Source organism: Larimichthys crocea, chromosome XXI (assembly GCF_000972845.2).
Source record: "Larimichthys crocea isolate SSNF chromosome XXI, L_crocea_2.0, whole genome shotgun sequence".
NCBI classification, from domain to species: domain Eukaryota; kingdom Metazoa; phylum Chordata; class Actinopteri; family Sciaenidae; genus Larimichthys; species Larimichthys crocea.
Window position 1 is genome coordinate 17680681 of NC_040031.1, and position 27340 is coordinate 17708020.

General features: G+C 39.1%; 1 protein-coding gene across 1 annotated transcript in view; it reads left to right on the forward strand.

Moving 5' to 3' along the window:
• The window catches only part of slco3a1a (solute carrier organic anion transporter family member 3A1a), a 33064-nt gene extending 12071 nt beyond the window's left edge, over positions 1-20993 (forward strand). The window contains exons 3-10 of the mRNA XM_019253568.2: positions 13065-13163; positions 13243-13509; positions 14354-14518; positions 14601-14799; positions 16900-17062; positions 17533-17705; positions 17816-17880; positions 19243-20993. Coding sequence (XP_019109113.1) covers positions 13065-13163; positions 13243-13509; positions 14354-14518; positions 14601-14799; positions 16900-17062; positions 17533-17705; positions 17816-17880; positions 19243-19592 — 1481 coding nt within the window. The 3' untranslated portion in view covers positions 19593-20993. The remainder of the gene's footprint in view (positions 1-13064; positions 13164-13242; positions 13510-14353; positions 14519-14600; positions 14800-16899; positions 17063-17532; positions 17706-17815; positions 17881-19242) is intronic.
• Positions 20994-27340: the final 6347 nt, after the last annotated feature.

The following is a 27340-nucleotide window of genomic DNA, read 5'->3' on the forward strand; positions in this document are numbered from 1 at the left end:
TCCTCCAGTCCAATCTGCTGTTTTTGTTGGATAGTATTGCAGCAACACTGTTGATTATGCCAGTGTATGTTTTGCTACAGTCTGCACAGTCCTGTATGTTTAGTCAGATCAGATGTAAACATCCAACAGTTTCACTAAATCCTCCACACTTAGACTGGTCTGATGCTTAATATCAGTCTGCACACCTTAAAGAGTTTGACCGGCCGGGATATGTGTGGTTTATTGCACTTTTTAGCAATTTATTTCATTAGTATGCACATAAGTCCATACATATTATTAAAATGTTGGTTGCAAGGGTTGTATTGATGTATAGCATATTAAAATGCTCCAAAAATGACACTACAGCATGTGAAAATGTAAAGATATGCTCTGGTGGACTTTTTCTATCGTAGGTCATTTTGTAGTTTCACTGATGGACGTTTCTTTTTTTTTTTTTTTTGGCCGGATGAACCTTTCATCCTTCAGCTGGACCATGAGGGAACTGAAGAAGTGTGAGTTTGGAAGCCGGTAAATAGGTCAGACCTCTGTAGGAAGTGGATCAGTGTTGGATAAAAGATACGACACCCCTCAGGCCCTCTCACCAGACCCCGCAGAGCCGTATGTTGAAGCCTCTTGCTATTGCCATGAGCATGTTAACCAGATCACCATCTGCAACAGTGGCGATGAGGCTGAAAGGTGCTCCATGTGGCTTGTAAATGCTTGTGGCACCTTTTTTTTTTTTCCCCCTCTTCGTCATGAATCTGACCTCACCATGCAGCCTTCTCAAGGCAATCTGGGTCAGGCTCTGTCACTGCTGATTAAAAAGGGGATTTTTTTTGTCATCCACTGGGGGAGGAGCATGGTGGATAAGAGGTGGGAGGATCATAACCACAGCAGCATCAGCAAGCCGTTGCCACAGAAACGACCAGTTGTTAGGCTGTTGTTTTGTTGTTGTTGTTGTCGTTGTTGTTACTATTGGATTGAGATGCTCAGTCCTTCCTGCTGCTATGGTGGAGGATGCAGCTGTCGCTCTGTTCGGCCCAATCCTCAAACCACACCAAGTTTAAACAACAAAAACACACAAATGGACACGCAGGCTGTTGGTCAGCTCTCATCTTGGACATTCGGAAAAAATGAGCAGTTTACGTCAAGTCCTGACCTTGGAAAAGGACTTTGCTCAGGAAATACAGATTCACGCTGCGCTCATGGCTTTACCACAAATCCTGCAGCTTCATTGATTGAATGGTGTGTGAGTGGTTGCTCTCCGGGCTCCTAGGATTACTCAGAAGCATGTTCAGCACTTAATCCCCATATCACTGATGGCGGAGGGTGAGGGATAACAGTGCCTAATTAAATGGACTCTGATCAATAGGATGGGCAGTAATTATAATTAACTGTTTGAATCAGTCAGTTTTATTTGCTTGGTGTGTAAACAGAGGTGAGTCTGTTTCAACCAGACAACTGTCGAGTTGTTTTTTGGGGTTTTTTTTTACATCCACAATGCAGCTTGATTTACACCTCAAGTTGTAAATCACACTGTTACTCGGATTACTTTTATTCTTGTGTGGTTTTGATTGATGTCTTTTTGTGGTTTGGCGATTATTCGATGATATATCAGTTACTTTTATTCATTAGTGGACTCATGTTGTGATATTCTGATTGTTTGATATTGTGCCCAAAAATTGGTGGTCGCCTTACAACAAAAAGGTTCCAGGTTCGAACCCTGACTGGGGCCTTTCTCTGTGTGTCAGCTGGGATAGGCCCCAGGCGGCTGCTCTTGTTGTTTAGGATCTGGTTTATAGCCTCAATTCAAGCCAACAAATCTCTTATTGAATCTTTAAAGGTTTGTGTAATTTGACAAGTTTATTAAATTAGGTGTCCAAATCTCAGCTCCAGGACTGTGGGGGTGTGTCTGCTGAATGTGCCGAAGTCACGCCCACTCATGGGAGCAGTCAAGCAGCCGTTTTGAAGCGACTGAAACTTGTTAGATGAGTTCAGAAAATGACATGACTAACTTCGAAACACTGAGAGAGATGAACGAATCTCTGCTAGGGGTGCAGGGCTATGCTCAGGGTGGCCCCAGCGTGTCATCGAGCCACCCTTTAGGCCGCCCACAAAATCCTGGTGAAAAAATGTTTCTGGATTCATATGAGATAAACTGATGTTGCCCTTCATTAACATTAATCCAGTTTCACGTGACACCATTACCTCACATGATTATGGCTCTTTATGTCTTATTTCTTCGTACTTAAATCACCTCCTACATCTGGCCCTCTCCTGTCGAGTCTTCTCTTCCTGCAGCACTGTTATAATTGGTGGCAGAGCCAGTGTCGTCAAATCGTCCGTACATTATGTGCCTTCTTCTCACATGTTCGTGGAGAAAGGAAGAAACAGGCTGTTGGCATCTCTATCCAGATAATTAGGCCAAGCCACCTGCTGAAGAAGCTGTTACCAGCTGCTGTCAAAGAGTCCCAAACCTCTCGGTGCTCATCGTCTTCAATAGAGCAGCTGCGACTCTCCAGCAGAGAGGCGACGTACGATATCTGGTCTTGTGCCCTTTCTCCTCCGTGCCTTCATCCTACCACCCAACAGCCCAACAATGGAGGCTGTGGATCGCGCCGTCACGGCTCCAAGAAAACATCTGAAGCAGGATTACAAACAGATCACTGTAGCCGGGCAGAATGACAAGTCTTTGTTCTGTTACATTAACTCCTACCCTCTGTCTCCTCCGCTGACCTGGCGTTCACAGAGCTGGCAGTCTGGCCAAGTCCTCTGAGCCTCCAGCATCACATTGGCGCCCTGTTTGAAAACATGCCCGGCCTGTTTATGTAATCTTATGGCAAATCATCATTATTACTTTAACAGCTCAGATTACTGTAATATGTGAAAATCTTGCGCAGGAAAGACCTGGCAGCTTTTCCGCCTCACAGGAACAGCGGGTCTCATTCCTAACAATGAAGATTATTTCATTAATTAGCAGCGTGGGTTTAAATCTGCACGCACGTGAAACAAAAACAAATGGACCTCCAGTCAGAGCTAACTAATACTGATGCCATTTAGGTTAATGAGGGCTTTTACTGCTTCCTGGAATAGTTGGCAAGCGACGACACAAGGTTAATTGGACTGAAAGATTAAGTTGCTGCATGTCAGATTAAAGTAGCCTTAATGCCGCCACAATGACCTATGAGGTAAAAGAGGATCAGACAGAGCACAACATGTCAATTTTCAAAATAAAACAAACAACAATGTAACTACGTAGCATATTTTCATTTTAAGCACATAAACAAAGGAAAAATGCCAAAATGTGAGCAAGTTAAAGTCTAGCGGGCAAAACGCTTCTGAAACGAAGTGACGTCAAAAACAGACTAAAACATTGCCACATCCGCGACATGACGGAGACTTCCCCGGTGAAGTTTTGGCTTTACACACTTCAGACGCCAGCATTCACACTTCTTGTCAAGTGTCAAATTGTTGTGAGTGTAAATATTATTTGAAAAATGCCACTTAGTAACATTTAAACCAGAGTTAACAGCACAAATATTCATATTGAACAACACTGTACAGCTCCATGATTACATTTATGTACGATTTTATTTTAATTAGTATTTAATTGTATTTATATAGTAGATAGCTAGCTGATAAGTTAGATGCTAAACAAACTATAGCTAGCATAATTTAATTGACCATCCTATCATGATGCTAGCTTATCCCCAATTACTAAATTACGCGCAATTTCCAGTTAATTCCCATAAATTTTCATAATTCCCATGGAAAGTCTCTAATTTGGAATATTTCCCTAAATTCCTCAGCTTAACTTCCCATTTGAAAATTTCTGGAAATTTTCTACCCCTTAGCAACCCTAATCATGACACCAAATAGGAAATATTAGGAAGCAAATTGCCGATCAGCCAAACGAAATTGTTCTAACAGTTGCTAACAGTCAACAATAAACTATATAAACTATGACCTATCTGTAGCTGATCAGGGTCGTCTAATGCTGCTGAATTTTAATATCTGTCATAATAGAGTTGTTTGTCACTGTACCTGGAGCAAAAAAACAATCTTTAAATATGTATGTGGAATGTTCCATCAGAGCTTTTTCTAACATATACTCATGTTTCAAACCTCTTCAGTCAAAAGGAATTTAAAGCCCCTATATTATGTAACTTATTAAAGGCCTCACACACTCACACAGGTGTTCTCAGTTATTTTAATTGTTAGTTTGAAGGTACAGGTATTACCGACTCTGTACTCCTCAGGCAGATGAACCCTTTTGACCTAAACGGTAAAACAAAACTGACAGGAGAGTCATGGAGATGTCAGTCAAGCACGTAGACCTGAGAGGACGGGTCCGGTCGCATAGTTTATTTCACTCAGGAAACGTTAACGTAGCCGCCATGTTAATACCAGTGGAAGTTCGAAACTCTTCAGCTATGGACTCCCGCTCTGTGATTTTACATGGTCTTCCGCTTTGTGGTCGGAGTTTCTGTTGTTCCTTAACACTTCCACTTTCTAATAATATCACTTAAAGCTGGAAGTTGTGGAAAGTCCAGCAGGGATAAAACTTCAGAAACCGTCTTATTGCGGAGGTGGCATCCTATCACAGTACCACGCTTGAAGTTACTGAGCTCTTCAGAGCGACCCATTTTGCATCACAAATGTTTGCAAATGGAGACTGCACGGCCAGGTGCTTGCAAGAGCGCACAGAAAGAAGTATCTTTTTTAGATGTGCGTTTTGTACTCCATCTTCTGAACTTTGTAGTTTCACCACAGGTCACGTCAATAACATCCACCATCCCCTCGAAAACTCATGAAAATTCGCCTACCCCCCCAATGTCGGGCGTAAAATTACGCATTTTGGACTCCATTTACTTTTGGGCTGATTTTCGGACAAAAGTGTTGGGCTATCATATACTTCCTCTGAGCTGTCTGAAACTTCACGTGGTTGTTAAGACCAATATTATGCACAATTCGGCTGCATAATATTATTTGGTGGGCATGGCAAAAACGCTCCATAGCGCCCCCTTGAACTTTTCTTTGAGGCAGCCCCGCCACAGTTTCGGACACAGAGTTATGAAACCAGCCCAATGTAGAACATGGCAAGACCTACAAAAAAGTCTCTTGTAGCAATGGCCTACGATGAACAGGAAGCGAGATATTTAAGAATGAAAATAACTTAAATAACTGAAATTCTTGGTGTTTCGGGCTGGTTGAGAAGGGGTCATGTTTGAACAAACTCCTAGGGATTTTATCGAATTGACTTCAAACTTGGTAGGTGTGTTCAAATAGACTTCCTGAGTAAAAGTTATCAAAATGAGGAATTTTGAGGAAACGGTGTGGGCGTGGCGATCCATAAAACAAATTAAAAGAAGAAATCTCCAGGAATCGCCTGCTGATTGCTTGTGATTTTCAGACATTCACGTGTTGTGCTTTCATTTACTTTCTCAGAGCTGTCTGAAACCTCTTTTGGTTATTAAGACCGATATATGCACATTTCGACATGCACACATTTTGACATGCGCACATGTGCGAGGGCCTGACCATTGCTGCTTGCAGCTTTAATTTCAAAATGTTTTACAGCGCCTGAGCCTGTCTGGTTGTATGCTAAAGCAATGTTTGAGTGTTAACCCACAGAAAAAACTATATGTACAGTGTATAAATGCATAAAAATAACCTTATCACCAGTCTAGACTCATATCAGGAGTCTGATACGAGGTAGGGAAGCCTTCAAAGAGGCCTGCCATCGACCTCCCATTTCAGGCTGCGACCTCTCAGAGGCTTAGATTGAGCCAGAGCTCGGCTTAACGTGACAGGGTGAGAAGCTGGTGTGTTGGGCAGCTACAGCAACCGGACAATGCTCCGCAGTAACACCACCACTCATACTGAGGGTTAACATGCTAATAGTTTTAAACATGTCCTTAAGCTGCACTTTTTATACGCCGACCATATGGCCTCAGTGAAACTGTCCTAACGCTCGTCTGCTCCCGTGCACATTAGACGTTAACTTAAGATGCTGTTTTTTCATGTCAGATCGCAGCCCGAAGTGTGTAAATGTTTTTTGTGTTTTCAAATTTTAGATGATTTTATTACATAAGCTGAAGTTAAAGCAGGATGATCCTGATGTAATGGCATTTGAATGTGAATTGAGACGCACTACTTTAAGCTTTGGCTTGTTATTTAGGTCACGGCTGTACATGGTTACTGTAGGGTACAGCTGACCAATGAAACGTCTCCGTTTTTATTTTTTTCTCATACATTTAGAGCTGGAACGACTTAATAAATAATTAGTGTGTCAATAGAGAGATTATTTTGTTAATTGTCAAATTGTTGTTTCCAGCTTCTGTGACAATGTTATATATACAATATATGATAACAATACTGAGTCACCAATAGCTAACAACTAACTAGCTGCCAAACATTTTTTAAAATGTTCTTGCATATTACAGAAAAAAGATGAAGTGAAGTTTTTATTTTAGTATATGTGGAGTGTGAGTGAAGGTGTTGTGGTCTTGAAGATAAATGTTGCTCATAGATTCAGATATTTCTAAAATACCCAGTCCTGCTTTCAGTATGAATAATGTTTTCCTTGACAACCAATGTTGATGTTGATGCTAAAAGCCACTCAGGTCAGCTAAGGCTTTTCACTTCCTGCGGAGAAAGCTGCTGTCTAATGCTGTTTAGTGCTTACTTATGGGTCACTGAAGATTTGGTCGCCTTGAATATCCTCTGTGCCTCATGAAAATAGACTCAGAGGCGGCTTTTGCATAACTTTTATCTGTTTGTTCATTATCCTGTCGACATGAGCAGGCCCGGGTTTACATAACAGCTACAGTACAGTAAAAATGTCTGTTCAATTACTGAAATAATTCACATTATGAAGCAAGGTCAGCTCAACTAAGTAAAGAGAATCAACAGTGCATCATTACTTTAAGATGTAGAGGTCAGTCAATTAGAAAATATCAAGAACCTTGAATGTATCTTCAAGTGCAGACACAAGAACCATTAAATGATACGATGAAACTGTCAAGAGTTACCTCTGCTGCAGAGGACACGTTTAATTTAGTTACCAGTCTCAAAAATCAACAATTATAACAGATTACAGCCCACATAAATACTTCATAAAGTTCAAGTAGCAGACACATCTCATCATCAACTGTTCAGAGAGTGAATCAGACTTTCATGGTCGATTTGCTGCAAAGGAACCACGACTGAGGGAGACCAACAAGAATTAGAGAACTAAGAAAATGGACATTAGATCAGAGAAGGAGTCCTGATGATATCTACATGTGTGGTTCCCACCGTGAAGCATGGAGGAAAGGGTGTGATGGTGTGGCAGTGCTTTGTTGGTGACACTGTTGGTGATTTTTGTCAAAGTTAGCTAATGATGCTTGCTGGTTTGTTAACTTTGGATTTTGTTTTTGACATTTGTTTTACTACATTTTCACAGAATTTAAGGTTAATTGTATTCAATAAGAGGATTTACTCATTCACATGGTCTCATTTCCTATCAGCAAGTTTGTTTTTGTTCTTCACGGATTCACATCAAATTTCAGTCTCACAGAGACAGTCGGCAGGATTTGAGTTTTAGTCGCCGTACTGTCCAAAAATAGAAGAGGAAGTGGTGCCTCAGTTAGATTTTCTTTGAGAAATGTGAGATAAGAGTTTCATCAGTTCCCCTTGTAGCGCTTGAAGACAAATTACTTTGAGATTAAGATCAGATGTGACAGCGAAATAAATAGATAAATGGGAAGAGACAAAACTGTACATAAACAACCGGTTCAGGTTTAATGTGTGTCTGTTATTGTCTGCAAATGTTTACAGATAAATTGATCACTATGATAACTTCATGCGCGTTCAGTGTGAGTAGGTGTTTAGCAGATGGGCAGTAATCTAGGAACTACAGATCATGTCAGTACTCTCATATTTAGGACGTTGAAGGCTTGAGTCTAAATTTACATTTCGCAGCAGGTTGTGAAGACTCATGCTGATGTCTTGTCTTGGGTGTAGTTCCTGTCCTGGTGATTGGTGGAAAGTATTGCCGCGTTAAACTAAACCCACAAACCGACATGGTATGAGATATCTCTGAAAAAAATGTGGTTGAAATTGAAACAGCCCACTGTTGCACACGCTCAGGCAAAGTTCATATGGGTCTTTTTTTTCTTTTCTTTTTTTTTACAGCTTTCCTCTGATTGACAAGTTGATGATCACCCTGATTGATTGTGGAAATTGTAAATCTTGGATGTTTTATTTTTATTTTTTTTTATAGATTATAATTTTTTACAAGAATGTGGGGAGAGAGAGAGACGGGGAATGACATGCGGGAAAGAGCCACAGGTCTGATTTGAACCCTGGGCTTCTGCAGCAAGGACTGAGCCTTCGCATATGGTAGCGGCTAACTGTAATCAACTAACAACCAAATAAAACTGGATTCTATGAACTGAATCATTAAATGTTGATTTAAATTGTCAGAGCTGATTTTTAATATTGATATCAGTTTACTGACCAAATGGCTTTAAAACCTGTGAAGCATGTGCTTTTTCTCAATAAAAATGCCATTAACATATTAAACTCAGTTCTTTCACAAACCATCTAACATTTTGCAGTTATTCATGCTCTTTCTCTGCAGTTGATGAGAGAGGAAATGTTGCCAGAAAGCAGAGGGATAGTTGTTAGGTATGGAGTGTGAGTGAGGATGTTGTAATCTGACTCTGTTGTGTAACTGTAAGTGAGTGATCTTTCAGTGGACACGTAGAAAAAAAATGTCCCATGCTCGGTTCGACATCTCCGGCCTGTTTTGAGTGTTTCTCCAAAGTCTCGTCTTTACACTTGTGCAGAGAATGTCATGAGTCTTTAAACTTTACAGTCTTTGTAAATGTAACCTTCAAATCTTGTGTCTGCTTTATGTAGTTCCTCGGTCCCAAGACTCTCTCAGTTGACTTTAAACTTAAGTTTAGGCCACTTGGTTTTCTCTGCAGTCTCAGTTTGTGAAAGTGGCACAAGCTGTTGTTGGGCCTCCCACATCGCACTGTCCCCGTGCTCTTATTTAGCTCAGGGGATTACTGAGCCAACTTGAGCAGGATTAATGGAGGAGAAGGAATTCCTTTTGTACAGTGAGAGCAGGAAATAAACTAAGGACGGTGCAGGCGTTATGCATCTGACATTTCCATTACCGTGAGCTTTTCTGTTTAACCTCAAGCTGTGTTGGCTTAGATGGTCTAAAGAAACTAAAGTGCAGATTTTTAAATGCCAATTATCTTTGTGGAGGACCGTGTATCTGTGTCGAATAGCATTAAATCGACCTCTCACTGGGTCTCACCTGGCTCCACAGTGATCTCAGGAGTGACTTTATGAAGCCTGCCACAGTTATTATCTTCTCTATTACGACTTAATCTCTGCAGAAGGTTTTTGCTGAACCATGACGAAGGTGTAAGATGGAGCTGCTTGTACTTTGTCACGTTCTTGTGTTAAAATTGTCCTAGACCCATAGCATGACGTCAGTGAGTACTACACAGGAAACACTGAGTGTGACGTACAGTTTGCACAGAAATGAAACCAAACCTCTGTGTTAATTTTAAGTCAACTCTCCAAATGTTGCATGTAGGATGTGTGCATGGGTTAATTAAAATCCAGAAAAGGACAAGCCTCCTGTACGGTGGCGTTCCTGGTCTTTTTTATTGGTCCCTAAACAAATTAGAGTCAGACAAAAACACTAGAGCTGAGCTTTGTTATTGAATTACATCTGACATGCTCCCCAGAGAATATAATTCACAGGATACTAAAAGGCTCTGGCGAACTACAACATGAACAAATTAGTTTGTTTTGTACTTATCTCGTAACAGGACCGCTGGAAGGGAAAGGGCGGATTTACAGGGAGTTTGGAGAAGTAGTGTTTAACAAAGATTACCCAGGCCTGTGGTCGTATATTGTCCTTCAAGGAGATTTAATATGCTTAAGTTCAGCTTAACTCAATCATGAAATATGTCCCTTTACGGCGTGTGCTGCAGGCACAGTTGTCTTTTTATGTTTGACCTGAGAGCAAAGGTCGGTTATTTAAAATATGATTAGAGAGAAAGAACGACTAATAACAGTAACCAGGCTTGTAAGTATGTGCCGAAGGGAGTACTTCACATGAATCCAGATTTATGGTCCATGGCATGTCTCCTCTGCAGTACTAATAATTTAGTTTGAACTTTTGAGAAATAATATTATTGCCCGCCAGACTTTGTTAACTTGTCATTTTCCTCGGTTTACGTCCTTCTAAATATGTAACACTAGTAGTTAACAATCAACAGCTAATTTAGCATTTTTTGAGATTTCAAGTTTTCATGTAACGCAATAATGTTGGATTTGAAAGTTTGCCGATGTTTTAATATAGCAAACTAAGTCCTGTTTGTCCGAGACCAAGACTGATCTCGAGTACTACAACACTGTCAAAGAAATGATCACAAATACTTGAGTTCAGCTTTCATGTGACGTTCAGCAGCAGCACATTGATAAGGAGGCATATAGATTAGGGATCTACCCCACATGTGAGGATCGCGTTGTGGCACAATGTTATCGCGTCGACAGCCTGTCTTAAAAAATAATCAGCGGGAAAGGATGGAAACATTTATCCTCTCAGCGGTCTTTACGGACGTAGCGTAGCCCAGTCATCTCCTGGAAGGTGATTTCACTAACTGAATTTCCTCTTTGAGGTTTCCCGTGGTGAAAGCAATTGGTGATGTTGTTGCTACGAGAAGACAACAGTCAGTTTCTAAGGAAACCGTCCAAACAGAGAGCGAGCACAGAGGGCCTCATTTGCAATACCGCAGGCAAATTTTGCTCGTCACATAGACGAAAACAGAAAGAGCTGCACAGTTTCACATCTGTGACGACATGACGGCTCTTTCCTGTCTGCGTGAACCTCTCCGTACATGTTAGAGCTTTTTAAAGGCAGCTCAACTGATTTCGGATTCACCATTTGAGGATGGAATTAGCCGTAACCTGCCTGTCTGCCTTTTTTTGTTATGAAACCTCTAAAGCTAAAAGAAAGAGGCGCAAACCTGTCACACTCGGATACCTAGCTGTGTCTTTACTCATATCCGTGCTGGTCTTAGTGTTAACCACAAAGATGTTTTCTTTGTAAAGTTCACGCCTTGTCTTTGCGAATCTGCGACCCGCTTCCTATCATGTTTGGAGAATAAACTGTGATGTGAGCAAGACTACAATCACACCAACTCCCTTCCTATGTGGGTGGTCAAGGCAGAGCAGAGACGTTAGAAGTTTCCATGCTCATTCCTGGCGTTCCGAGCAACAGGAGCCAATAGCAGCAATGTGCAGGCCGACCTACAGCCGGTTAAAAAGGGATGCTGGTAACGCCGCAGGAGGAAGTAGGAGCGCAAAGATGATTTTATCTTTAATTTTACAGTAATTTGAAGCTCTGTTCTTGTCGGTAGCGGGGGTCAGGCATCTGGTTTGAATATCACAGATCATGGGACTTACAGTCAGAGAGGAATTTGTCTCACAAATTGAGCTCTTCATTATCCAAGTCACAGTCTCACCTTGCTGATGGCGCTCTTAATGAGGATTTTCTCTTATTGAGCTTCTCATTTTTATCTCTGGCTGTCCACTAAAAAGGTGTAGGTGTAAAGAAGATGGAGGCCATGTGATCAGACTCTCGCCGCCATTGCTGCACTCGTCTCGTGGTTTTAACGGTCTGATTTGATCTTTCCTAACAGCCGACATGTTTCTGTTTACTGTTTGCTTCACGCTGAACCGTCTGGAAAAGGACATATGAAAGTCGAGCTGAAATAAAGCTTTTGATGATACAGCTTATTAAATTATCTATTAAATAAACCTTTTCTGATAATACTATGACTTTAAGTGTCAGATACTTATATTTACGTATATTTAAGATGTATTTAAAGGTCCGGTTTGTAACATTTATCAAGATATGTCAGCAGAAATGTTCATATGTTTATAACTAGCGTTTTCGTGTGTATATTTTAACATGAAAATAAGAATAATTTTGTTTTTATTACCTTAGAATGAGCCTTTTATATCTACCTATGACATTTATTACCTTAGAATGAGCCTTTTATATCTACCTATGACATAAAGAGCATAAAGAATGGAAAGAGTGCTGTTTTGAAGCCGAAAATTTGCTTCCTGGCCAACCTAAATGTCGGCAAAGATGTGGAGGTGGGCTGAATGACACCATCGAATAAGCCATCTGTAGTGGCACCTGCCAGTCAATCAAAGCATCAGCGCTGTTAACTAAGCGCAACTTTAAGACTTAATATTATTTAAACGGGTGAGTTAAAAAAAATAAATTCAGCCTCCTCACAGTTATCATGAACGGTGAAATTAGCTATAGAGACCAAACTTGCTGTCTGAACCAGGCAGTAAACATGTTCATTCCTGCTGTGAAGTTGGACGTTTTAATACAGGTGTTGCCAGCTTTGTCAACTTGTGAATTTTTCAGGTGTTACTAGACACATTTATGGTCTTTTTTACTGACTTTTTGTCTCTCTTACAACGTTATTCCTCTCTCTTACAGCATCCATTACAATTATAGCTAGGTTTTTTAATTTATTCTTTCTTTCTTTCTTCGGCCTGATGGTTAGGGACCGCTGTCATAGAGAGTTTTTAACCTGAATCTCCTCACTAAGTGAAGATGACTTTGACCCTTCTTGTACTCTTGTCTTTGTTGTTGAGGTGCACACCTACCATCTTGACATTCAGTCCCTGGATGTTCACCGGTGTGGCTTAAGGTGTCTTTAATAAGCTTTAATATGTTTTTAAAACAAAATAAAAATAATAGACACACTGTACACATAATAAACGCAAACAAGCATTACAAATCATCAGCTAAATACGACACGCCCAGCGCGAGGATTTCGATTACACATGGCACAAAGGATCCGTTTGTTTACCCCGAGGTATTCATGGTGTCATCCAGAAGATGTTTAGAGCGTCATACCAAGCATCCCATGATTTTGTTGATGACCGGCAGTACAAAATAATATTCATGTCTGTTGTAATTAAATAAGCCGACTTGTTTTTTGAGTGTTTTGATATTAAAGTTGATGTTTGTCTCTGTGCAGGAATCCTCTTTTCTACTCTGGTCTTCGGGCCGGCCTGTGGCTTCATCCTCGGCTCCCTTTGCACTAAGTTCTACGTGGACGCCATCTTCATCGACACCAGTAAGTTTAATATTTCATCACCGTTTAATGTGTTTCTTTGTGCATGTGCTGTATTTAATTCTGCTGTGCCTCTCCATAGGTAAGCTTGGCATCACTCCAGACGACCCACGGTGGATCGGGGCCTGGTGGGCGGGCTTCCTCCTGTGCGGTGCCTTACTCTTCTGCTCGGCTGTCCTCATGTTCGGCTTCCCTCAGTCGCTGCCCATCAAGGAGAGAGAGGAGGCGGCAGACACTGAGCAGGTTATGCTTCCTCCTCCTCTGAATTCAGAGGCTCCAAAGTCCAGTAATGGGGTTGTACACAACCACGAGCCTGCCAACAGCCCCACCTGCTGTCAGCAACTCAGGGGTGAGTGTGCAAGAGACTGTTGTACTGCAGTGTGGTGATGGAGGGTAAAACACATACATCTGTTGATGCCATTTAAATATATGACGGATTAAAATGTTAAATGAGTTAAAACAGTCAGAAAAGTGTTCACCTCTTTTAATTTAGTAAAAGTAGTTCTACTCAGCGTACTTTTTACTTGACTACATTGATTTTAAAGGTTTAGCGCCACGTTACTTTGCAGATTAAGAACCTTAATACAACATATAATCAAAGAAGTTCAAATTACCAGCCGATCAGTCATTCATCATTTTGAATCGAGCTGTTTTCAGATCAAGAATTCAAGAGTACTGTTTTAATGCGAGTTTAATGAAGTAGTAAGAGTATTTCTACACTTTGGTATTGTCACTTTCATCAAGTAATAGATCTCCCCCAACAAATACCTCAATGAAAAATCCTTGCCTGAAAGTAAAACTACATATGATTGTCAGTCAGCACTGTATAATCTACTATTATTATTAGTAGTAGGAGCAGTAGTTCAAGCAATAGTAATATTTGTAACAGTATTAGTAGCAGTAGTATCAGTATCAGCAGCCGTAGTAGTAGCAGTTGTAGCAGCAGTAGTAGTGAGCTGCATTTTAACGTTGAATCTGGTGGAGGCCAGAATATTTGTACTAGCTCCTTTATGAACATGAATCGTAGTTTTTATTCTTTTTTTTTTGAGAAGTCATTGTTTTATTATTCATGTTAATTAATTTCTTATTAAATGTAATAAAGCACCAAAGGAGACACAAAGACGACATGAGACTCATGTCTGTGCTGCTGGCCAACATGCTCTGATATTAATATTATTATTTTTTATTACCAGTGATTCCCAAGGTGACCAAGCACCTCCTGTCCAACCCCGTGTTCACCTGCATCATCCTGGCCGCCTGCATGGAGATTGCAGTCGTGGCCGGCTTTGCAGCCTTTCTGGGGAAGTACCTCGAGCAGCAGTTCAACCTCACCACCACCTCAGCAAACCAGCTGCTAGGTCTGTGTTCAGCTGAGCACACACATGGACCGTCACACACACATTTGTATACCAGTTTACTAAACATGTCTTCCATTTGAAGGTATGACAGCCATTCCTTGTGCATGTTTGGGGATCTTCATGGGTGGCCTGCTGGTGAAGAAGCTCAACTTGTCTGCGTTGGGAGCCATCCGCATGGCCATGCTGGTCAACCTGATCTCCACTGCCTGCTACGTCTCCTTCCTGTTTCTGGGCTGCGACACCGGTCCCGTCGCAGGCGTGACGGTGCCATACACCAACCGGTAAGAGAGAGCCTGAATATATGGCAGCCATTTTGTACTTAAAGTTGAACACAGGTTAAGGTAGAAGCTGCCAGCTATGATAAATGTGGTTGTGAGATCAGGAAAAAGGCATTTAAGTCTAGATTTCTTTCAAAATGCATTAAATATGTTGCAAAATAGTTGCTGAAAACATGTAAAAAGCCTTTGAACGATACATTACTGAACTGTGGAGTTAAAGGTTAAAACAGTTTTTTCACCAGTTTTCAGTCAATTTTTTGGGTGGTCCTAAAGGGTGGCTCGATGACACGCTGAGGCCACTCTGAGCGTCCACTTCCTAAAGACTGCTATATATAAATATATATATTCTTGTATTCTCTTGGCAGTGAGTATTAATGTACTAGATGATTAAAAAATGTCTTGTTATAAGGACTCAGTTCTTCTAATAAATAAATCTGAGCTGAAAAGCTGCCACCAAGGTTGGAAGACTTTTATTGGAGGTGATCTGCAGAGGGTCTGAATGTGTAAATAAAAATTCTTATCACTGCTGGTCAATGGGGCACAGCAGGTTTACTTTTTATTCGGCCAACTATGTGTCATCACATCGAGTCTATAAAAAGATTTTCTATTCAGAAAGTGACCTCCTCTTGCTCAGGGACACACAGACTGAATACGAATGCAGCAGACTTCACTGGATCAGTCCTTTGAGATTTAGAGCAAACTTATTATTCACGAGGACATTTAATTCACTTTTATATCATAACTATATAAATATATTATATCAATCTGCTGCTCAACTGTGGCTACTTTTTTAGAACTGCTGTTTGTGTATAACCAAACCTTACATGCTGTATTAGCTTCGACAACTTGACGACACAAACTAGAGCTGCAGAGATGAGTTCATTGAATGATTCGAACATTTCATTTTGTAATGGATTCATTGTTTTGTTTTAATTTTCCAAACAAGAATTGCAGAAATTCACCAGCTTAAATATAAACTTTGGCTGTTTTACTCTTCTATGACAGCATTTAAGACTTTATTGATCTGACACAGAGGAAATTAACAGCTCAAAATAAACAAGGTGGATAAGAGAAATACTCATGAATGGGGTGCCCACGTACAAAAGGCTGAGTCTTAAAGCATAATAAAATATATATAAATACATATATAAATCGACGAATTAAAAAATTAAAATGGTGTAACAGAAAATATAATAAATAGTTCAAGTAAAAAGCAAATTAAAAGGATAAGTCTTAAGTTTGCCCTTAAGAATATGAACATGTCCATGAGATTAAAAAAGAGAGAGATGGTGATGGTGGAGATATTTTTTGATTCAGGAAATCAGGTGGAAAACCACTGAAAGAAAAACCAAAACGTCAATATTTCTCAAATATTTACGGTGTTTTATCACGTGTCTGCCCATGGAGCTTTTTAGGTCAGGCAGAATGTAACGTTCACTCCTTGGATCTACTTTGTTTGCTTCCACGGCTGTAGTACGTTCATACCTTCGGCATGAGCCATGTCGGTAGCAGACCGGATCAAAACACAAACAGACGGCCCGGTTCGTCAAGGCGAATTTCAAAATAAGAAATATACGGATGTAAATATCTTACATATTGTACCTTTAAGGTGTGACATCCGGCCTTTATTTCGTGTGTATTTTTGTCTTCACGATGGTACGGTATAAATACAGGCTTCAGGTCTTTACTACGTTTTGATTTATTATCCTGAACCCAGTCTGCTCCAGAACTAAATTGGGCCATAGTATCACAGATAAAGCACTGAAAGAGCTTCTTCCTCTTTGTTTAGATAGATAAATAGATATACTCTATTTCTCCCAAGCTGGGAAATTGCAGTGTAGCAGCAGCTTCACACACATTGACGATAGACAACAACTTAAGAATAAAAAATACAAAGAACAAACTATACATAATAAAATATCTAAATAGCAATAGTAAACAAAATATATTGTACAAAGGTATATACAGTAAATTGGCAGTATTCAGTGCAAAGTAAGAAAGGAGAAATGTGCAATATGTGTTACTGTGTGAAGAAAAATGTGCCTCATACACATATAGTTGATAGTTACAGTGGTAAAGGATTCTCTCCATGTCTCTGTTCAGGACTCTGCGGGTGGGCGAGAAACCAGAAGCTCAGTGCATCAGTCACTGCAACTGCTTCACCTCCTCCATCAGCCCCGTGTGCGGCTCCAACGGTGTCACCTACCTGTCTGCCTGCTTCGCCGGCTGCTCCCAAACAGGAAGGACCACATCTGGCATCTCTCAGGTCTTTACCTGTCTGATCAGTAACAGTACAAGAAAAACAGAGTCACATCACTGCAGGAGTAAAACTACCAGATGAACTGCACATGATGCAAACTCATTAAAATGTCATATATATATATACATACATAGATAGATAGATAGATAGATAGATAGATAGATAGATAGATAGAGCTGTTATTAAAATTCTAAGTAAAATAGTCCCAGTATTTCAAAGTCCTGTCGTCAGCTATCACACGCTGGGCAAACAAGTTTTACTGCAGATTAGTGTCGTCTATATTCAAATCACACGCAAAGAGAATTTGTCTCAGCTCAGCAGTACAAAATTTAACCATGACTTCTGCAGTAATTGCAGTAATTTTATTTGCAAATATAAAGCACATATCTTTTAGTTTGACTGTGCTGATAGCAAGCTTTGCTCTCTCTCTCACTAACCCTGACCCTCGTTCTTGAATTATCTTTGTGTCTTTACAGAACCTGACTGGCTGTGGTTGTGTATCCACTGACAGTAAATTGGCCACAGCAGTTCCTGGGAAATGTCCGATGCCGGGCTGCCAGGAGGCTTTCCTCATTTTCCTGTGTGTAATCTGTGCATGCAGCCTGGTTGGAGCCATGGCCCAGACTCCCTCCGTTATCATCCTCATCAGGTGTGTGTGTGTGTGTGTGTGTGTGTGTGTGTGTGCAGTGTTTGTGAATATGTGTGTGTTCATCTCTGTAAGAAAAACATAATAATTTATTATATCTTTTTCTCTTAAAGGACTGTGAGCCCTGAACTGAAATCATATGCCCTTGGAGTGTTGTTCCTTCTGCTAAGACTCCTCGGTAAGAACTTTTATGAGATACCACATTAATATCCACACTACAAGTGTCTGGAGGTTTACCAGAGCTCACCCAGATGAGCTCAGATGAACTCACAACTCATCATACACGACCTTATCAATCTCAGACGCTTTTTTCATTTTATTTATTACAAAATGTGGAACAAACTAATCATGTCCAACCACGCAGCATTACTGTTGATGACACTGGAAAAACAAATGAAGGTGTGGGAGGAATAATGGTATTAAGTCTAAATGGGTATCATGAAGCATGCAGGTAAACTACACATAAGGACAAGGACGTAATGTTGTTATGTTGAATGATTCCTGTGTCTCAAATAACTGAAAAATTTGTATTTTATTTAATATTCATGACAATGTCCAATGTGAGATGCCATCAGGGATAGATTTTTATATTGAACTCTTAAATGATTGCTGTATATTCAGACTAAATCATTTATTTAATTCACTTTATCATGTTAAGTGTTGATTTGGGGACTGAATCTTCCACTATTCCACACTATTTTTGTGTTATAGCTCAAGATTTGGGAATATACACTTATTTACTGTCTTGCCACAAGTTATATAAGAAGATTTATTTACATTCAGAAAGAGCGAGTCAGCCGTTTCTCAGTTTACAGTCTTTATGCTGAGCTAAGTTAGTCACCTGCTGAAGGTAACTGCATATTTATCAGAGTGATTTTATCTGTGCTTACTCTGCCAGAAATGTCAAAAATGTCAGAGTATTTATTTAAAATATATAATGAAAAGGCAGAGTTTCAGTGATTGTAGAGCAGTAACATGAGCTTCATTGAAGCGGGTAGTGTGCTTGAGATCAAGATCTCTTTTGCAAGAGAGACCTAAATATAGCAGAGAGCCAACCAAACAGTTATTTATACAAAGATCATAACAAAACTCACACAGTGTATGTACAGACATAACAAAGAAACATAGATAGTTAATGAGAGTGAGAGAGCGCCGACCTTGATAAAGCCGGTTAATCATCAGAAATAAAAAGTTATTTCCCGATTGTTTCACAGCCGTTAAATTCAGCACATACAGACTCACGTCCAGCAACCCACCTCAGCCCCACACCACTGCACAGCCCTGCTACGCCTGATTCTGTCTGAATGCACGCTGAGATCAGTGTTTACCCAAAGGGGTACTGAGATCTGCTAAATAAAGATGATTTCCTTAGGCAGTTCGTGCTGGAGTACAGTATACTTGCATCATGTAAAGAAGGGAGAGAGAAAAATCAGTAAAAGAGCAAGATATTGACCCAGAGTGCACATAAAGTAGTTTTTTTTTCTTATCTTTGAAGTTAAGTTAAAAGTTTGTGTGCTCAGTCAGTGTTTCTGTTTTACAGGATTTATCCCCCCTCCTCTGATATTCGGTGCTGGGATTGACTCGACTTGCCTTTTCTGGAGTTCGGACTGCGGTGATAAGGGTGCTTGCCTGCTGTACGACAACGTCGCTTACAGGCATCTTTATGTGAGCCTTGCCATCATCCTCAAGGGCGTCGCCTTCCTCCTCTACACCACTACATGGTATTGCTTACGCAGGAACTACAAGAAGTATATAAAAGGTCACGAGGGCCACATGACGGCAGCTGAGTTTTACCCTTCTCTAACAGAAGGCCCCAAAACTGACAGGACAAAGTTTATATATAACTTAGAGGACCATGAGTTTTGTGAAAATATGGAGTCAGTTTTATAATTTGTTACGCAAAAAAATGGTGGACATTCATATTCAACTCAAAGGACTATTTTATTCTTCTTTTCTTGAAAGGATAAAATGTTTTTTTCGTTTTGATAAAGGCAATCTAGTTAATTAATTAATGGCCCGTTCAGGTCCCAGGAGAAATGAGTCCCCACTTCGCTCCACGTCCTCAGTCAACTTTCGAAAGGGTCCATTTTAGTCGTTTACGTATCCGCGAGGTGTTGTCCAGTGTTGCCGGTGAATTCCTGTGTTGACTTTGGTGGTAGAAGACGACTACAGTACTGTCGGGCTCAGTCCTAGTTGATTATTAGTGAGACAGTGGACATGATGCTACTACAACTATAGTTGCCATATTTGTTTTAGGCCTGTCATGATTCCAGTTATCTGTGTGAAAAATGACAGTTTCCTTTCAGTCAGTGCACTGTGTGTCCTGTCTGTCACTCGATAATAAGATTTTATGATTAAAACAGTTTGGGTGGTTCTTTAGTTATTCGTATTTAAAAGTTGCCAAGTGTTTACAAACTAATAGTTCATCGGTTAATGCGTTTTACGTCAATGCGGAAGGTTTCTTCGTCAAACAAGAACAGGAACATGCTGACTGGGTTATTATAGTGGCCTATTAGACGTTTTAAGTGTCAGAAAATCAAGTCTAATAACTTTTAAACAAAGGTTAGTGTTTTCACGTCATCATGCACTGTTCAGTTTCTCGTCCTCTTGCTGGATCACGGGCACTGTTTCTCATACTTGTTTAGACTAGACTGTGAAGTCTTGTCTCATAGGTGCAAATGTGCAATTCATATCTGATACGTCCGTGTTTGTTAACTAGTTTGGTGTCAGACTGCAGGTTTGTTTTTCATGCCAGCTGTTTGTTTCATTTCCATGTTATCTGCAGAGTTTATTCAGCCTAATATGTCTTAATAAGGGATTATTCGATAAGAATGTTAATTATGTTTTCTTTGGACTCTTGCACCTAGTGGAAGAGTCAAAGAAGAATATTTCTTGTGTTTGAACATTCAAGTAAAAGATATATTGAGTAATATATTTGTTTCATTAGGCCCAGAATGTTTTATTAGACTGTATTTAAAAGGACAGTGTAAATTATATTATGTGTGTATGTTTGATGCCACAGAAGATTTGGGACAATTCCTAGTGATGAAATGCTGTTGATATTATTGGGGTAAAAAATATCTGCTACAGGACACTATGTGTGCACAACACACTGAATTTATTCCCGGACACGTATTTGAACACCTCTTAAACCCAACTCAACTCTACTGATCTCTCTCGCTCTCTTTCTGCAATTACAGTTTTGACTTTTGTCCCTTTTCTTACACTTTTTGTATGGCAACATATCATTTATTTTACTCTGGAAATAAATTATTTTTCAGAAAATAGAAACGAGTGTTTTTGCATTATTTCGTTCATTTAGTTTCAAGTTATTTCTGTGACCATTGTTTTTTCTTATGTAACAGAAGGGTACCAACAATTTTGTCCATGTGTGTATATAATACATCATGTATTACTGTATATTAGCTGGTGCCAATTTTTTGGGGTCCAACATAATTTGACAGTTTATATTTTTTCTATTAAATACCGCGTTTGCCTTGAACCATAAAGGAAACAGCGTGGGTTTTTGTTTTGTTTTTTCCCAACTGTAAGTCTATTCACGGCTCATTTTTTAGACTCTCAATATTGTACTAAGTGCTCACTCAGTAAGACATGAAGTATCGAGCTGAGAAAATTAATGGACCACATGAGCACTCATGGAGTTCTGATATTTTGATTTGCACAGCAGATTTAAAGCTTTTAGTTTAGCTCTTAGTTTTTAGCATTTAGCATAGACAGTGACCATAAAATACGATGCTAGATATGACATAATTTACTGTACATATTCATGAGTAACTTAAGCAGGTAAATAAAGATTTCTGTCATCCACTAATCTAGTTTGTAATGCCGTCTCAGACCGCTCAGTGTTATATTGTCTTAGCAAAAGGCTGCAGAACCTTCAGCAGCTTCCAAGGTAGATTAGGATGGTAATTGATATTGATATATATTGATTAATTAATGTGGTTCAGACAGCGCATACCATTAAAGGGTAGGTAGGAGGACAAATGAGGACATGGTAAGTTTATTTGCACAGCACCTTTTATCAACAAGGCAATGAGACAAGATAAAAATAGCACTTAATAGACTTAAAACAATAAAATATCATCCAAAAATAAGAAAAATATATGTACTGTATATAAGAGAATAAATGGTACAGTGCAACTATGAATGGTTAAACCAAATTTAATCTAATTCAAAAGTCAGTTTTTCTGGGAGTTTGTTTCACGTATGTGGAGCATAGAAACTGAATGCTGCTCCTCCATGTTTAGTATGGGCTCTGCATCAGAGATGAAATAACAGATCATAAATGTATTTTCACCTTAAACCATTTAGTGCTTTATAAACTAAACTTAATACTTTGGCACACTGGACGCCAGTGTAAAGATCAGAGAGCTGGACTGATGTGATCCACTAATCGTTGTGACTGATTGACCTTTTACTGTGAAAACACCATGACTGCAGTCGAGTCTGCTCTAAAGATAAAATCGCAGACAGCATTCTCTCCATCCTGCAGGGATGTAAATCCTTTCATACTTGATATATTCTCAAGATGATAGTTGGCTGATCTGTCCTAATGTGAAATTCATCCTCACTGCACATCACTAAAGTGTTTTGGATCATTTATATTCAGCTGGATAGATGGATGCATTTGCATTCTGTAAATAAAAGTGTGATGCAAAAATAAGAAGCGTTTTATTTTTACGCCATTACCTAATGAAAATGTCAAAACATTGTTATTGTGTTCAATAAAACATCATTTGTAGGAGCATCATTCAATGTGTGGGCACTCTTCAGATTGTTTTTGTCTCTTGCTTCATGTTGCATGCACTACCTTATAGTATGAACCACTATGTTGACATATAGTGACATTTTGGGCATACTGTATATGAGCGTGAACGGCATGAAATGACATTTCTTTGTAGCCAACAATCACAGTCCCAAAATATTTCCAAAGGTCGCCCTCCACGCTTCAAAAAAGACACTAACACCTGCACACAGTAAATTAGTGTCTGACCTGACTCTGCCACAGCAGCAGAGTCAACACGGTTTGGTTCAGCGTGTCGGCACGCTCCTTTTACACACTGCATATTTTGTGTTGTGAATTCAGCCGATCAAAGAAGCTTGAACTTGAAATGTTTGAACAAATCAAAATAATGACTATGTACCAAAACTGCAGTCCTCCTGCAGATCCAAACAACTGAACCAAAACTAAGCTTTTTGTGTGCAAAACACACCCGACAGGAGCACCAACATTTATCAAAGGCAAAATATCCTTGTTATCTTAACACAGTCACATTTCATGACAAAACCTTTATTTATACGACATTTTACAAAGTGAAGTAGAATTTATATTAAGGACTGTTAATTGTACAGTAAAACACTAATATTTACAGCATTAATATGTCATTTTTTTATGTTAATTATAAGGCAAAACAGCAGAAAAAAACGTAAAAATTGTATTTACACTGTAAAATATGGAATAAAATGGCAACCTTAAACGTGAAATCGACAATACTAATATCCTTTTACCATAAACTTAAAAACTTAAGTTTTTTATGGTTACTACTTTATTCTGTATAAATTCCGTTAAAATACAGAATAAATGAAGGTTTTGCCATGAAATATGATATATGTGTTTTAGTGTTTAAAAGACTTTATAGACTACGAAACTGTAAAGAATCACACAGTTTCAGTTCTTACTAAGGGAAAAAATAAATAATTGATCCGATGTAAACAGTAAATAATATATTATAACGTAATTCAAAACATTAATGATTAGCTCTACTGAAGCAGAAATATGAAAACAGCACTAGCAGTAGATACTATCACTTCAAACCTCTTGTGAATGTAAATATATATTTTGAAAATGAGCGAGTGTATAGTGTGTGTGTGGTTGTCAGGTGGTTGTAAAGTCTAATAATAGCACAATGGCACTCTTCAATAACACACAGCAGCAACAGTATGAGCAGCATCTGCCTCAGTTAACACTCTCTGATACACACCTCGCTCCTGATGCTCATAACATCAAACACACACAAAATGCAGCTACGAGTCACCGGGAAAGCGTCCTCGTTTAAAGTCAAAACACAGAAAACCAGCCTCAAAATAGAAACGTCTGCAGACGAGACTTTTGTGCTTTAATCAAAAGGCGTCAATTAGCTTAATGGGTGCTTTTGTAAGACGAAATGTTGCACAACAACTCCAGTTGGGAAAATAAAGCAGTAAATCCTCAGTAGAGAGCTTTGATTCATGTGTTTCTCATAGTGTTGAGGGATATGTTGCGTAAGTTTCAGTGAATATTCATCTAGCAGAGTGACTTGAGTTCAGCCGGCTGGCATCTATGATTTATACGCTTTTTTTTTTTTCAACAATCAGATCATAAACTGTAGAAGATGAGATGAGATTCACATGAGATTTTACAACACGTTCAATCACTGGAGTGTATTTAAATGCAGAATGTACCGTTTTAATCACGAAGCAGCGTTACATCCTATTAGATATTATTAGCAGCGTAAATATGATTATGAGTCTTGTCATTATGCACTCTCTCAAGGCTGCAGCTGCACTTTTCACTTTATGTAAATTAGCCCTTTATATCCATGTCTATGAAATACAGTTGTGTAGATAATATATGCATGAAATCTGAAAACAGACCTTACACTTTACATTGGCTTTGACTAATTAATGCTACATTTGCAATTAAACATCAACTAACCATGTGGTCAGTCACACATGTATGTTACCGTGATAGGCAGCAAATAGATAATAAACTATGATATGATATTATTTAACTTTTAATTAACCAGGAAAGGAGCACTGACAGTATAAAGAATGGACGTTGTATCCATAATGTTACCCGTATGTTTCCAAAGAGTCGTTCTGAAGCTCAGGGTGTGGTGGCCACCGCCATTTTAGGAGTCCTGCCTCTTCCTCTTTTGTTCAAATAATCCATCTGTAACGTCACCCACCTGTCACACTGTTTATTATGCATAACTTAATTTCATTTGAATGGGTGTGTTAAATAAAGATCCAGACTCAGTACAGTTGTCATGGACCTAGAAAATTAACTATAGAGTGTTTTTTGTACCAGGCTGTAAACGTGTTTATTTCTATTGTGAAGTTGGACATTTTAACATGGGGGCTTATGGGGATTGACTCGCTCTGTAGCCAGCCTCAAGTGGCCACTTAAGGGAACTGCAGTTTTTGGCACTTCGGCATTGGCTTCACTTCACAGTCACAAAGGTTGCCGCTTGAGTACAAGTTGTGAGCCAAATAATACCAGTTTAAGCAACAGCACCCCGACAAATCTGCCTCCAGGTCTTTCATAATGGATTAAATAGCATTCAAAAAGAAATCAGATCATGGAGATGTGAGTGTTAAACTATTTATTTAAGACTGCTTTAACAAGCAAGACTGGACATCTTTGTAGATCACGAGTGGATGACGATGAAAAATATAATGTAGTCCCTTTAATTATGGCCGGCCTACTTTATATGCATTCTTTTTTTTTTTACTTTAGTTATGTATGAAGTGACACATCAACCATCAAGATGTGGCTATAATCTTCTCACATAGTGTAGTAAATTACACTGATAGCATCCAGTGCAGTTAATGTAGCTGTTGTAATTAAAACGGGCACTGTGCATAAACATTTGTAACTCACAGATAATTAAAGTGTTAGCATGTGTTTACTCAATGCTTAATTACCAGATAATCAAGCAGCAATTTGTGAGCTCTAAATTGTTGCTCTAAATTAGATGAGTCTTTGCTGGAAATGGGACATTAACATTTTTTGTGCTAGAGGTGTTGCAAACATTTTAGGAGGAAAATGAAGACGCTAGCATTTTCAGGAAAAACTTTTCAAAAAAAATATATTATCAAAGACACGGCAGAGTTCTTGGTTGGCAGCAACAAAGTAATATAGTCTGATGCTTTTTATTTTTCCAACATCAGCAGCAGTCCTGCCATTTTTGTACAAGAAAAATAAACTGTAATTTCCTGAGCAAGGCAAAAGAAATGAGAAACATAAACTCTATGGAAATGAGAACAGTGTCCAATATTTATTTATGACTTTTAGGGAATATCTTGGCACAAAATGAAAAGAAAGAAACTCAAATTACTTTCATTTCAACCTGTCAAATATTTTTACTTAAAGTAAAAATATGAAATGGTCAAGTCCTGCATTGAAAAGCCTACCAAAGTACCAAAGCATCTTCTGCAAATTATACTATTGCAGTAAGTGCTGAAAAATATCTGTTATTAGTAGCTGTCATTTTTAAACCATTAATACTGATGAATCGGTGCTTTTTAATGGTGTAACTGGTCATGCGGAGCTAGTACTTACTTTACAGACAGTTGGGTAATTTAGTCCTGTTGCTTCAAACCTCATGGTCAGACCTCTTACAAAAGGACACAGGATGTGAGGGGTCGAGATAATTAATGGGGTCGGAAAGATTACTTTTTAAGGGCTCTTTAGTGAAATATTATACTTCTTTGGGTCTTGAACTCCTCTTTAAAGGAATCCGTCTGGTTTAAAGCTGAATCTGTCTTTGGTGGAGCTGCTATAATGTGACAAGGGGTCTTTAGCTGGGTCACAAGCTAAAACAAACCAAAAAAAGATTTCAGAGCTACAGGTTTAAAGCAACACTGAATAGAAATGGGTGTTTCAGAGTAAAATAACCAGTGTCAAAAATATAGACACGTGTACATGTGTATTACTCAAATGACTTGCTTCTTGTGGGTGATCATACCCGGAGCACAAACGTACAGAGTGTGAGGACAGATGCACAAGGCACAGATAATGACAGAGACACTATTCACCTATTATTTTATGAAAGAAAAGTTACACAATGTTGCTTTGACCATGAACATTGCATAAGCTATTCAGCTATTTTATGTTTTTATGTAAAACCTTAATCTGAAGAGTACGGATAAATGTGGTGGAGAAGAAGCACGGGAAATGTAAGTAGTATCTTGAAAATTGTATTTAAAGGTCCAGTCTGTAGGATTTAGTGGCATCATCATCATAGCAGTGAAGTTCATGAAAGAGGACCCGCTCTAACTGTAGATATAAAACACAACCATCCATTCATACCTCTGTCGTCTGGACAAAGATATATGCTACCTAGACAAATAGGTATAAATTTTCCTTTGTTCCACATTTGCACAATCCTTAAATGCACTGTTCTTGTGGCATCTTTTATCTTTTATACACTTTTTACTCTCTGACACCTATATTCTTACTTCTTTTAGGATTGTTTAAATCAAGTTTGGTTGTGCTGTACTCTGCGACATTGTTCTATGTCACTGTTTGTCTATTTATTGCTTTTTTTTTGTGTAAGATGCATTGCCACTGCAAATCCAAATTTCCCCTGGAGGGACAATAAAGCTAAAGCTCGTCATATCTTCAAGGTTATTAAACATACTGATGAATATTATATTCAATTTCCTGCAAAGAAATAGTCCCAAATCTCACATGCTGGACCTTTATTGTTACCTAGCTATAAAAAGATGTCCCCATTACCTGCAGTGGGGCAGTGTTTGGTGGTGGTCACATGACCTCTATTTTTTGAAATGTAGGTTATGAAACCAACACATGCTTTCTCTCTAAACTGTCTCTGTGTACCTGTCTGTCTGCC